The 14,601-nt window shown below is 44.0% G+C and overlaps 1 protein-coding gene across 1 annotated transcript in view; it reads right to left on the bottom strand.

Annotated features, from left to right (window-relative positions):
* Positions 1-6,703, bottom strand: part of SNX3 (sorting nexin 3) — a 52,438-nt gene extending 45,735 nt beyond the window's left edge. Inside the window, exon 1 of the mRNA XM_010382493.2 lies at positions 6,236-6,703. Coding sequence (XP_010380795.1) covers positions 6,236-6,397 — 162 coding nt within the window. The 5' untranslated portion in view covers positions 6,398-6,703. The remainder of the gene's footprint in view (positions 1-6,235) is intronic.
* Positions 6,704-14,601: the final 7,898 nt, after the last annotated feature.

Genomic DNA, 14,601 nt, shown 5'->3' with positions numbered 1-14,601 from the left:
GATAAGAACAGAATCTTCACTGCTAATAGCATGCTTCTCTTTGATGGAGATCCTAGAAATGTCAGCCATAGCTGGCAGGAACATTTATAACAGACAACATCTCATTGGCCAATTGATAGAACTACATAGATTCTGCAGATGTCCTTTGGCATCAAAATGTCCTGATTTTTTTCTTTTCTTTTTTTTGAGATGGATTCTTGCTCTGTCGCCCAGGCTAGAGTGCAGTGGTGCGATCTCAGCTCACTGCAAGCTCCGCCTCCCGGGTTCACGCCATTCTCCTGCTTCAGCCTCCCGAGTAGCTGAGACTACAGGCGCCTGCCACCACGCCCGGCTAATTTTTTGTATTTTTAATAGAGATGGGGTTTCACCGTGTTTGCCAGGATGGTCTCGATCTCCTGACCTCGTGATCTGCCCACCTCGGCCTCCCAAAGTGCTGGGATTACAAGCGTGAGCCACCGCGCCTGACCTTTCTTTTCTTTTTTTAGAGACAGGGTCTCACTGTGTCACCCAGGCTACAGTGCAGTGGTGTGATCATGACTCACTGCAGCCTTGACCTCCTCCTGGGCTCAAGAAATCCTCCCACTTCAGCCTCCCACATAGGTGGGACTATAGGCACATACCACCACACCTGGCTAATTTTTAAATTTTTGTAGAGACAGGGTCTCACTGCATTGCCCAGGCTTGTGGCAACACCTGAGCTCGAGTAGTCCTCCCACCTTGGCCTCCCAAAGCGCTGGGATTACATACAGGATTTGCCATGCCCGACCCCCCAAATCTTTAAAATACTATTAATATTTTAGCCCTTCAATAATACATGTTTATAATTCCTAAAATTAAGTCTAAGATTTTAAAATTTATTTCTCAGCTTCCAATCTGGATATTAATGACTCCTAATTTAAGATTAGATGACTGACCCAGAGCAAAAAACATACAAGTTTAGAATGGCAAACAGTCAAGATAAGATGCTACATTTATTTAGCATCTTGTTAAAATTTTTATCAGCCAACGTTATTATTCAGCTTTATACTTTAATAAAGCTCAACTTTAAAAGATTATTTGGAGCCGGGTGTGGTAGCTCATACTTATAATCCTAGCAGTTTTGGAGGCTGAGGTGGGAGTATCACTTGAGCCCAGGAGTTCAAGAGCAGCCCGGGCAACATAGTGAGATCTCGTCTCTGCAAATAATTTAAAAATTAGCTGGGCGTGGTGGTGTGTGCCTGTGGTTCCAACTACTAGAGAGGCTGAGGTTGGGAGGATCATTTGAGCCTGGAGGTCAAGGCTTCAGTGAGCTGTGATTGCACCACTGCACTCTAGGCTGAGAGACAGAGGGAGACCCTGCCTTGAAAAAATAAATACATACACAAAGGTTACTTGGTTAAGTACCAAATAAGATAGCTTCTTTTTATACCATGCTTACTTAATGAAGGTATACTTCCAAGACAAGTAGGTTTCTTGATAAGAAAATCTAACAATTTTAGTAACTCAATTACACGTTAACACATAGAAAATGTAGTTGATCACTGACGTTTAATTTAGAAAATGTCTATCTTCAGAAAGAGCTAAATTTTGCGTGCTTATTATGTGCCAGGCACTGTGCTAGAAAGATTCATGTGCCTTATCCCATTTAGTCCTAAGAGGTAGGTACTATTATTAGCACACCTATTTCACAGAGGGGAAGTGGAGCTTTGATTTTGTACCCTACCCAGCTAGGAAATGCTAAATCTATTCTTTGAACTGAGGACTATGTCAGAGCTCAAGAAAGATTCTAATTTCATTCCTGTTCAAAACAGTGGTCTCCAGGTAAAATAGATCTTGATTAATTTAAAAATCTCCAGAATATTAAAGTTACATTATAGCACAAACTTATAAACAGTGACTGAATTTTACTTTCAGCCTTCTCTTTAATATGCCTAAATAATTCTAGACCTTGAACTTTCCTAAACCTTTCATCATTTATGGCGCTCTCTGCTGCACCTATCCATTAGAACAATTTTTAAAAACATAACACTGTGTAATTATTTTCAAAAGCCCAGAGATACTAATCAAGTGATCCTAATAGTCTTAAACACTATCCTCAAACCAAAAGATAAATGGAGATTGGGAAACTTGCATTCTAAGTGCCACCATCCAGATAAAATTGCCCTGTGAATTAGAGTAATTTCAATCAGATCCTGTAAAACTGAAAATTTTTCTCAAGACCAGAATGAGACAGTAACTGTAAGATAGTTTAAAAGTTCAAATTCTGTAACATAAAATGGTTTTCCACATAGCAAATTCAATAGCAAAAGGTAGTCAGTAGGGGTTAGGGAGAGCAGTAACAGTTTAGAGAATAATAAAATTGCAGGGCTGGGTGAGGTGGCTCATGCCTGTAATTCCAACACTGGGAGGCTGAGTGGGGTAGGGTCACTTGAGGCCAGGAGTTCAAGACCATCATGGGCAACACAGCAAGTCTCATCTGACAAAAAATAAAAAATTAGCCAGGGATAGTAGCACCCTGTAGTCCCAGCTACTTGGGAGGCTGAGGCGGGGGTAACACTTGAGCCCTGAAGTTTGAGACTGCAGTGAGCCACGATCACGCCATTGCATTCCAGCCTGGGCTACAGAGCGATACTCTCATCTCAAGAAAAAAAAAATTACAAAATATTAAACTATTCATGTCATAGCCACTCTGCCTTAATACAAGACTAAAATTACTCTAAAAAATCATATGCTGCTCAAATAAGGGCTAATTTCCTTACTATATGGTGTCCTTAGTTTTAAGTTAACACATTACATACTAAAAGAAATCCAGGCTGGGTGTGGGGGCTCACGCCTGTAATCCCAGAACTTTGGGAGGCAAAGGCAGATGGATCATGAGGTCAAGGGATCGAGACCATTCTGGTCAACACAGTGAAACCCCATGTCTACTAAAAATACAAAAATTAGCTGGGCATGGTGGTGCGTGCCTGTAGTCCCAGCTACTTGGGCGGCTGAGGCAGGAGAATAGCTTTAACTCGGGAGGCAGAGGTTGCAGTGGGCCGAGATTGCGCCACTGCACTCCAGCCTGGCGACAGAGCAAGACTCCATCTCAAAAAAAAAAAAAGAAAGAAAGAAAGAAAGAAATCCAAGGGCATTTCATGCATTAAAAACTCAATTAGGTTTTCATATAGGCACCTGCATTTACGACTGTTAACAGCTATTAACACCCAGTGAGTTGGTTTATACAAAAATACAAACCAAAGTAAGTGTATAATTTGTTAGTTCTCTGACTCATTAATCATTCTTAAAAAAGATTATTTTCAGGCCGGGCGCAGTGGTTCATGTCTGTAATCCCAGCACTTTGGGAAGCCAAGGCAGGTGTATAATGAGGTCAGGAGTTCAAGACCGGCCTGACCAACAGGGTGAAACCCCATCTCTACTAAAAATACAAAAATTAGCCAGGCGTGGTGGCGCATGCCTGTAATCCCAGCTACTCAGGAGGCTGAGGCAGGAGAATTGCTTGAACCTGGGAGGCGGAGGTTGCTGTGAGCCAAAATAGCGCCACTGCACTCCAACCTGGGCGACAGTTCGAGACTCCATCTCAAAAAAAACAAAAAAATTTTTTATTTAACATACAAATGACTATTCTGGGCTCAAGTGATGCTCCCATCTCAGCCTCCGGAGTAGCTAGGACCTCAGGCATGCGCACTACCATGCCCAGCTAATTTCTTTTATTGTGGAGAAGGGGTTTCAACATGTTGCCCAGGCTGGTCTCAAATTGCAGAGCTCAAGTGATCCACCAGCCTCAGCCTCTCAAAGTGCTGGGACTAGAGGCGTGAGCCACTGTGCCAGGCCCAAAAACCATTTTTAAGTGTCACATCAGTTATTTGCTAAGGTATTAGCTGTATTTAAAAAAAAAAAAAAAAAAAGAGTCCCAGCCTCTTGGGAGGCTGAGGCAGGAGAATGGCGTAAACCCGGGAGGCGGAGCTTGCAGTGAGCTGAGATCTGGCCACTGCACTCCATCCTGGGCGACAGACCGAGACTCTGTCTCAAAAAAAAAAAAAAACAAAACAGGATTAAGTTATTATACTAGAATCCATTTAATATAATGCACTCGGCAAGACAAACTCAAAGTTAGTAAGTGGAGGAAGTGTAGGCAGGATATTCCAATTCAATTTTGTGACAGGAAGTACCTGCTATGGAAGTCTAGAAACAAGAATACCAAGTTCTGTTTTAGCACAAGAGAAAAAAAAAAAAAGAAAACACTGGTGTATAGGGCAAAAGAGGAAGTTCCTTCTAGTGAACCATCTGTCAGGTATTACAGACAATTAGGAAAACATTCACTTTTCCGCTAGGTTTATGTGGGAATGTAGTTCCCCAGGTGTACTGGAGCCTGGATTTTGCAGTTTCCCTATGGCAACATAGCCTATGATTCAATTTTTATTTATTTATTTATTTAGAGACAGGGTTTCGCTCTTGTTGCCCAGGCTGGAGTGCAATGGCCCGATCTAGACTCACTGCAACCTCTGCCTCCCCGGTTCAAGCGATTCTCCAGCCTCAGCCTCCCGAGTAGCTAGGATTACAGGCATGCGCCACCACACCCGGCTAATTTTGTATTTCTAGTACAGATGGGGTTTCTCCATGCTGGTCAGGCTGGTGTCGAATTCCCAACCTCGGTGTTCCGCCCACCTGGTCCTCCCAAAGTGCTGGGATTACAGGCGTGAGTCACCGCGCCCGGCCTATGATTCACATTTTACACATCCATAAGAAGACAACAGTGGCTTGAAACATTAAACTATTCGTTTCATATTTTAAAGTTTAACTTTTTAATATCAATGCTAACTACATAAGAATCGTTTTTTAAAAATACTTAAGTTTCACAACTTAAGTGAATATACTACTGAGCTGTACACTTAAAAATGGTTAGGATGGCAAAGTTCACGTTCTGTGTTTTTCACGACACAAAGTGCATAAGTCAGTGAGAAATTATTTCACTTAAATGTTAATAGTAGCTTGTCATATAAATTTTGATTAAAGGCAAAATTATCTTATACTTAATTTTTAATAAAACAATTTGCTGTCATCTTTAAGTTAATGTTAATTTTTAAAGATGCTTCCATACATGGGCAAATTCTTTTTCTTTTTTTTTTTTTTTGAGACGGAGTCTCGCTCTGTCGCCCAGGCTGGAGTGCAGTGGCCGGATCTCAGCTCACTGCAAGCTCCGCCTCCCGGGTTCACGCCATTCTCCTGCCTCAGCCTCCCGAGTAGCTGGGACTACAGGCGCCCGCCTCGTCGCCCGGCTAGTTTTTTGTATTTTTAGGGTTTCACCATGTTAGCCAGGATGGTCTTGATCTCCTGACCTCGTGATCCGCCCGTCTCGGCCTCCCAAAGTGCTGGGATTACAGGCTTGAGCCACCGCGCCCGGCCGGCAAATTCTTTAATACTGAACTATAGAGTGAAAGTGAAGCACTATTTTCAATATCTTTCAAATCATCTGAATTATTTATTGCCAACAAACACTAGTTGTGAAATTAGGTATATTTTATTTCTGTTGATTTCTTCATTCGGTTAAATGCAAATCTCGAATTAAGACAGCAAGATCCCTAAATAAATAGGCTTTTCTTAAAGCAACTGTAGTTTTGGATTATGAGGTAAGTGACACCACACTTCAGCCTTTAGCAGGGCGGTGGCCCAAAGTGCTTAAGTCAACCATGTCCAACCACCCTTCTGGTCTGGCTCAGCCCTATCAAAAATTGTCAGGCTTCTGTGAACTTTCATTAAGTCCCGTTTAGAAGACTGCACAACCTAGGTTACTTTAGTAGCTCGGGAAGGGCCCGGAGCAGCCGGCTTGGCTTGCTACCTCTGGGAAGTCTCCAGGAAGAGAAAACTGGGAAAAGGCTTTAACTTTGCGCAAGCCCCTTTTCTCAGTCAACATCTTCTTCCCTTCCCTGTGAAGGGATGTGTTCTCGAAAGATCTACCCCTTTTCAACTCAAATGTCATTCCCAGATCAGCTGCTGGAGGGGCAAGCGGCGCTCAACCCACGCCCTCCTCTTCGAGCACCTTCTCCAAGTGCCAGGGCGCCGGGCTCGCTCTGCAGCCCCCCCACACCAGCCCTATAGGAAGAGGGGCCCTGGCTCACGACCCCGGCCAGCCTCTGCAAGGGGGCTCCAGGCCTGAGCGGCTGTGGCTGCCCGCGGAGGTTCACTCCTGGGCCGAGTTGGGGGTGACCAGAGCCAGCGGGAGGGGCTTCTTGGGAAAGGGGAAAGACGGCCTCACCTTGACCCTGATTTCGTAAGTGGTGAAGCGGCCCCGGCCGACCCCCACCGTCTGCGGGTTGCTCACATCGATCTCGAGGAAGTTGCTGGGGGGTCCGTAGGCATCATTTAGGTTCTGCGGCTTGGTGATCAGCCGCCGGGTGTCAGCCACGGTCTCCGCCATTTCGCTGTAGCCGCCGCCGCCGCGGGCTCCCTCCGCCCCCTCCGCGTTCAGCCGCCGCCGCCGAGGCTGCCCGCCGTGGGGACACGGGGCTCGCGCGCAGCGGTCGCGAAGCGAACGAGCACGTAGAGCGGGCGTTCACCCCGCACGCGAAGCTCCTCCCCGCGCCCCTCAAGCTTCCGCCGCCGAGCCCAGGGGAGAAACAGCTGACTCGCTGGAACGCCGCGCCCTTGTCCTGGGAGGCCCGGCCGAGGCTGGGGAGGGGCACTGCGGGTTGGGGTGTGAGGCGAAGCGGTGTCATGGGACTCGCGGTTGCAAACAGGTTCCGGCCGGACTACAGCGCCCACAATGCACCGCGAGCGCCGCCGCCGCGGGGCTGCGGCCGACGAGGCGAGGACCCAGACGCCCAGGGGCGGTGCTTCCTGTGTCTCTGCGCCAGCCTCGGCCTGCAGCGGGGAGAGCGCCGGAAACGGCCTTCGCGGCGTTAGGAATTGCGGGCGAAAGTTAAACGGGGAGATTTTAGAGATTTGCCAGCAAATCGAAACAAAACTGCCCCTACTAACTGTACCAACAGTGAACCCCTGAAAATGCCTTTCTGGAGAGGGTTAAACAAATGCCTGAAATGATTTTGCCATAAACCTGAGCATTCCACCAGACACCCGTCTGGATTGATAAATTGAAACCAGTAAAGTGTGGGAGTGAAATAAAAACAAAAGCCCTAGCTAAATCCTAGCATTATGGTCAAACCGTATTTGGAGACAGGTCGGCCAGCTAAAACAAAGTAACAGTAGACCGGCTGCAAGCTGCCTTGGGTGTCCACTTTCATTTCTCACGAAGTCCTGGTAAGGTTTTTTTTTTTTTTTTTTTTTTTTTTTTTTTTTTTTTTTTTTAAATATTAAACGTACCTCTACAGGACTGGAAATGCAACTCACATAAGCCTTTTTAAGAAACAGGGAGGAAGGCCGGGCACGGTGGCTTATGCCTGTAATCCCAACACTTTGGGAGGCCGGGGCGGGTGGATCACGAGGTCAGGAGTTCGAGAGTAGCCTTGCCCACATGGTGAAACCCCATCTCTACTTGAAAATGCAAACTTAGCTGGGCGTGGTGGTGTGCGCCTGTAATGCCAGCTACTTAGGAGGCTGAGGCAGGAGAATCGCTTGAACCCAGGAGGCGGAAGTTGCAGTGAGCGGAGATCGCGCCATTGCACTCCAGCCTGGGCAATAGAGTGAGACTTCATCTCAAAAAAAAGAAAAAAAAAAAAAAAAAAGGAAAGAAATGGGGAGAAAACCCAGTTAATTAGGTCCTAGTTCATCTCTCATGGTCCAATGGGAAATGCAGATTTAAAATGTTGAGATACGATACATTTTTCTCTCTTTGCCCGGAGAGTTATCCCTCTTAATGGTATGGTCTCACAACTATTTCTGCATTTTTTAATATGTCAAGTTTAATCCTATAATTACTTTAAATAACCTGATCTTCCCCTCCCCCGTTTTTTTTAGATTTTAAATTATTAGTAATTATTTGTGGAGACGAGATCTCACTATGATTCCCAGGCTGGTCTCCAACTCCTAGCATCAAAGTGATCCTCCCGCCGCAGCCTACCATAAGTACTGAGATGGCAGGCATGAGCCACTGTGCTCAGCCTGATCTGTCCCTTGATCCGTTGAACTGAAATTTTCTTTTCTTTTCTTTGTTTCTTTTCCTTTCTTTCTTTTTTTTTTTCTTTTTTTTTTTTTTTTTGAGACGGAGTCTCGCTGTGTTGTTCAGGCTGGAGTGCAGTGGCGCATCTTGTCTTACTGCAATCTCCACCTTCCGGATTCAAGCAATTCTCCTGCCTCAGCCTCCCGAGTAGCTGGGATTACAGGCGTGTGCCACGACACCCAGCTAACTTTTGTGTATTTTTAATAGAAATGGGGTTTCTCCTTGTTGGCCGGGCTGGTCTCGAACTCCTAACATCAGCTGATCCGCTTGCCTCAGCCTCCCAAAGTGCTGGTAGTACAGGCATGAGCCACCGTGCCCGGCCAACAGCAACCATTCTTAATAACACTAAGAAACACTGGAATAAAAAGAAATTACTTGTCCGGGTGCGATGGTTTACTCCTGTAATCCCAGCACTCTCGGAGGCCCAGGCGGGCGGATCACCTCAGGTGGGGAGTTCGAGACCAGCCTGACCAACATGGAGAAACCCCATCTCTACTAAAAATACAAAATTAGCCGGGCGTGGTAGCACATACCTGTAATCCCAGCTACTCAGGAAGCTGAGGCAGGAGAATTGCTTGAATCTGGGTGGTGGAGATTGTGGTGAGCCAAGATCGTGCCATTGCACTACAGCCTGGACAACAAGAACAAAACTCTGTCTCATAAAAAAAAGAAAAGAAAAGAAAAAGAAATTACTTAAATACATTGTATATTATTTTCCAGAAAACAACATTCATTTATTCATTCAACAAATATTTGTTGAAGGCCTATTAGATGTTTTCATTCTAGGTACTAGAGATTAAAGGGTAGATAAGTCAGGTTTATAACCTAGTATATAGTCTATCTTAGGGAGACAAATCAGTAAATAATACACCTGCCAATATGATTGGTGCTATGAGACAAAACTGAATAATGTGACAGATAGCGACAGACAAGCTCATTAGATATTAATGCTGGGCATGTCTCCTAATACAACAGACCAAATGGGAATTTCACTGGTATGATTAGAAATGTGAGCTCAAGAAATGTATATCAATGGCTCTGAATTGAAGTCTATGAAAGCTAAGAGACCAGGAACTACTGTATTATGTTGTCATCGGTGACACCTGAACAAAGCAATCATAGAATATTACTATAGAATGCTTCTGTCTGATTCCTTGGTGGCCACTCAGGGCACACTTGGGCAGCCGGAACAAATGCCTGCAGTGGGGAAGCGGCTAGGAGGGACAGCAGCACAGCATCATAGCACAGTTGTATAGCCAAAGAAGACCTTGGTGTAAATATCAGGAAAAAAAAAAATCTTTATTTTTCAGGAATTGTGATTGCATTTCTAGAATGCAAATCCAGAAAGAATAAGCTACTAGAATTAACAAGAAAATGTAGTGGCAGAATAGAAATATAGAATGTAATAGCTTTCCTTTGTCTAGGCAGTATCTAGTTAGAATGGAAATGGAAGAAAATACCCTGTTCGCAAGTGACCAGAAGTACAAAATAGGAAGGAAGGAAGGGATAGGAGCTATAGGGAGCAAAGGAAACATAGGACTAAAACTATGAAATTGTATTGAAAGATGTAAGACAAAACCTAAAGAGAAAAGAGTCTGTGTTCCTGGATGGGAGGACTTAATATCAGAAAAATGTCACTCTTTCTAAAATTAATAACTTAATACAATTAGAATCTCAGTGTGGTTAGTTTTACTCAACCACTCCTACCTTGGATGGATGGGTGGCAATGAGTCAAGTTTTTTTTTTTTTTTTTGAGATGGAGTCTTGCTCTGTTGCCCAGGCTGGAGTGCAGTGGCACGATCTTCGCTCAGTACCTCTGCCTCCTGGGTTCAAGCTATTCTCCTGCCTCAGCCTCCCGAGTAGCTGGGACTACAGGCGCCCGCCACCATGCCCAGCTAATTTTTGTGTTTTTAGTAGAAACGGGGTTTCACCATGTTGGCCAGGCTGGTCTCGAACTCCTGACTTTGTGATCCACCCACCTCGGCCTCCCAAAGTGCTGGGATTACAGGTGTGAGCCACCGCACCTGGCCCAAAGGTTTTATCATTCAGAAATGGCAAAACTCGGCTGGGCGCAGTGACTCATACCTGTAATCCCAGCTCTTTGGGAGGCCGAGATGGGCAGATCACCTGAGGTCAGAAGTTCGAGACCAGCCTGGCCAACATGGTGAAACCCTGTCTCTACTAAAAATACAAAGAAATAGCTGAGCATGATGCTGGGTGCCTGTAATCCCAGCTACTCCAGAGGCTGAGGCAGAAGAATGGCTTGAACCTGGGAAGTGGAGGTTGCAGTGAGCCGAGATGGTGCCACTGCACACTCCAGCCTGGGTGACAAGAGTGAGACTCCATCTCAAAAAAAAGAAAAAAAAAGAAATGGCAAAACTAGCTCCAGAATTTATATACTTACCAATATTTTATGCTGCCTCTTAGGCAGGAATTCAAATAGACAATAAGCATAAAAAAGAAATGAAATTACTATCACTGACTGTTTAGTGAGCTCAGAATAAACACAAATGGATAATCTTAATGGCCAGAGCCTTCAAACTGTGATAATTAATACTCTACTCAAAGGACACACCTCTCAGGGCACCCACAGCGATACCAGTATACAGACAACTTATTTTTCTAGAATTAGGCCACTCTAGGAAAACATAAAATTTATGATAGTTTTCTAACATTTTAGCTCATCGTTAGAATATATTCATGTCTTCTTCTCCTGCCTCCACTTCAACTGCCACTATACTCAAACTCACTAATCATATAAATGCACATTAAACATGAATACTTTTTTCTGTGTATCAGAATGGCAAAAATCCAAATGAACAGAAACACACGGTAGGAAAGTAGGAAAACAGGCATTCATATTTTGATGACATGAGTATGAATTGTTACACCCTTTTGGAAAAGTAATTTGATGATATTTATCAAAAGTAAGACTATTAGAGTAGTTTTACCTGCAAATCTAACTTTTGCTGCAAGAGTCCATGGTACACAAGGTTGTTAGGGCAAGGATGTTTATCACATCTTTGTTTGTAGTGGCAAAAACTGGAAACAGCTCCAAGGCCTATCAGTTTTTAAAAATGCTTGAATTAGGCTGGGCAATGGCTCATACCTGTAATCCCAGCACTTTGGGAGGCCAGGTCAGGCAGATCACTTGTCAAGACCAACACAGGGAAACCCTATCTCTACGAAAACTTTAAAAATTGCAGGGCATGCTGGTGTGTGCATGTAGTCCCAACTACTTGGGAGGCTGAGGTGAGAGAATTGCTTGAGCCCAAGAGGTTGAGGCTGCAGTGAACTATGATCATGCCACTCTACTCCAGCCTAGGTAACAAAGACCTTGTCTCAAGAAATAAAAAAAGAAAAAAAAAAAAAAGAAAAAGAAATAGAAAATGCTTGAATTATAGTATATTTAAACTGTGGGAAATTGTATAATGATTAAAGTAAATTAACTGGTTATATTTTCGTTTATTAGAATAATTGATTTTTTAGTTATTAGAATTAGAGGGGGAATATCCATGATGTATTAGTGAAAGCACTGAATCCTAGCCACTAGACTACCAGAGACCATGATATTGGTAAGTGAGGATCACAAAATAATCTGTCTGCTATGGTCCATTTGGGTAAACAAACAAAACCCTATCAGTAGGCCAGCCAGAGTGGCTCATGCCTGTAATCCCAGCACTTTAGGAGGCTGAGGCAGGTGGATCATTTGAGGTCAGGAGTTTGAGACCAGCCTGGCCAACATGGTGAAACCCAGCCTCCGCTAAAAATACAAAAAAAATTAGCTGGGCATGGTGGCACATACCTGTAATCCCAGCTACTAGGGAGGCTGAGGCAAGAGAATTGCTTGAACCCGGGAGACAGAGGTTGCAGTGAGCCAAGATCACGCCACTGCACTCCAACCTGGTTGACAGAGTGAGACTCTGTTTCAAAACAAACAAAAAAACCCCACCCTATCACCCTACATTTATATTTGTATATGTTTATATGTGCATGGGGAGAAGTATAGAAGGATATACACCAGGGTATTAGTGCTGGTAGCTTAAGAGGGTGGCAATTGAAGTGGAGGTAGGAGGAGAAGACACAAACATATTCTAAGGATGAGGTAAGATGTTAGAAAACTATCATCAATTTTCTGTTTTCCTTAATGGCCTAATTCTAAACAGAATAAGTTGTCTGTGTACTGGTTTTGCTGTGGGCATCCTGAAAGGTATGTTCCTTGAGTAGAATATTAATTATCACAGTTTGAAGGCTCTGGCCATTAAGATTATCCATTCCTTAGCCGGGAGTGGTGGCACGTGCCTGTAATCCCAGCTACTCAGGAGGCTGGGGCAGGAGAATCACTTGAACCCAGGAGGTGGAGGTTGCAGTGAGCTGAGATCGTGCCATTGCACTCTAGCCTAAGCAATAAGAGCGAAACTCCATCTCAAAAAAAAAAAAAAAAAAAAAGATTATCCATTCCTGACTGAGCACAGTGTCTCTTGCCTGTAATCCCAGCACTTTGGAAGGCCAGGGTAGGTGGATAACTTGAGATCAGGAGTTCGAGACCAGCCTAGTCAACATGGTGAAACCCTGTCTCTACTAAAAGTACAAAAATTAGCCTGGCATAGTGGCATGCACCTGTAATCCCAGCTACTCGGGAGGCTGAGGCAGGAGAATCACTTGAACCTGGGAGGTGCACGTTGCAGTGAGCTGAGATCATGCCACTGTACTCCAGCTTGGGTGACAGAGTGACACTCCACCTCAAAAAATAATAATAATAATTAATTAATTGGGATTCTGTTTTATCAATCAGTCCCTTGTGAACTTGATTAGTGTGTCACTTCCTCAAAACCTGATCACTTCTAAGGGAAAAGAATAAAACCAAGTCACTGAACCTCTTAAGTGTCAGACTCTGGAATTATGGCTGTCAACGAAAAGAGTCAAACTGTGTGAAATATTTGAAGAGATTTATTCTGAGCCAAACATGAGTGACCAGTGGTCCATGATACAGGCCTCAGGAGGTCCTAAGAACATGACCCCAGGATGGTCAGGGTACAGCTTGGTTTTATACATTTTAGGGAGACATGAGACATCAATTAATACATGTAAGATATACATTGGTTTGGGCCAGAAAGGCGGGACAACTGGAAGTCAGGGCTTCCAAGCCATTAGGCAGATGCAAAGGTTTTCTGATTGGCAATTGGTTGAAAGAATTATTATCAATAAAAAAGAATGTCTGGGTTGTGATAAGGGGTTATGAAGAAATAAAAGTTTTATTTTGCAGATAAAGCCTCCAGGTAGAGGGCTTTAGAGAAAATAGATTGTAAATGTTTCTTATCAGATCTAAAGAATCTGTTCCATCGGTAATTCCAAAAGGGAGGAGGGTATGATAAGGCATGTCTGACTCTCCCTTCCCATCATGGCCTGAAGTAGTTTTTCAGGTTAACTTTGAAATGCCTTTGGCTGAGAGGAGGGGTCCATTCAGATGGTTGAGGGGACTTAGAATTTTATTTTTGGTTTACGTGGCAAACCTAATGAGATCTGTCAACTTCTCAAGTGCCAGCTGGGTTTCTTTTACATCATTTTTCCTATGTGGAGCATTTCAAATCTCACACCCTGACCTACCCTCCAAACTCCTGCTCCCAGGCTGCTGAGCATTCCTGGAGGAAATCTAGACCTACTGGCACCTTTGCAAATTTATGGTTTCCAACTTCAGTTGATCCTTAGACACATCTCAGAAATCCCATTTAATTCTTTTTTTTTTTTTTAGATGCAGTTTCGCTCTTGTCGCCAGGCTGGAGCACAATGGTGCAATCTTGGCCCACTGCAACCTCCACCTCCTGGGTTCAATCAGTTCTCCTGCCTCAGCCTCCTGAGTAGCTGGGATTACAGGTGCCTGCCAACATGCCAGCTAATTTTCGTATTTTTTTTTTTTTTTAGTAGAGATGGGGTTTCACCATGTTGGCCAGGCTGGTCTCAAACTCCTGACCTCAGGTGATCCACCTGCCTCAGCCTCCCAAAGTTCTGGGACGACAGATGTGAGCCACCTTGCCTGGCCTCCCCTGTTTAATTCTCTTCTCATATTTTGCATTCTTCTTCCTTACTCTCAGCAGATAACCTTACTTCTTCCTGCACAAAGAAAAGTAAAAGCCATGAAGCTTGGTATCTCCCTCCTCACCACCAAAAGACTATTTACAGTATGAGTCAATTTCAGAACTTCTGAGAGCATGAAGCAGACCCACACCACTTCCAGCTTTTGAGGATCTGGACATTTTCAACTTTGGTACTGAGGAAATTATTTAAAGGCATTGTGAGTTGTTTGTTAATTTTAAGTAGATAAAGCATTTACATTATTTAAAAATCAAAATGTATTTAAGGGTGTTCATTGAAAAATTTGTCGCTAATTCCTGTCTCCAGCCATCCTCCCTTCTCTATTGACAGCCACTGTTGGCAGTTTCTTATGTATCTCATATATAAGAAAGAAATAGTACGATAGGATACAAACACTTTTGCACCTTACCTCA

Source organism: Rhinopithecus roxellana, chromosome 4 (genome assembly GCF_007565055.1).
Source record: "Rhinopithecus roxellana isolate Shanxi Qingling chromosome 4, ASM756505v1, whole genome shotgun sequence".
Lineage (NCBI taxonomy): Eukaryota > Metazoa > Chordata > Mammalia > Primates > Cercopithecidae > Rhinopithecus > Rhinopithecus roxellana.
The sequence above is the reverse complement of the archived record's forward strand: the minus strand, read 5'-3'. Positions and strand labels throughout refer to the sequence as shown.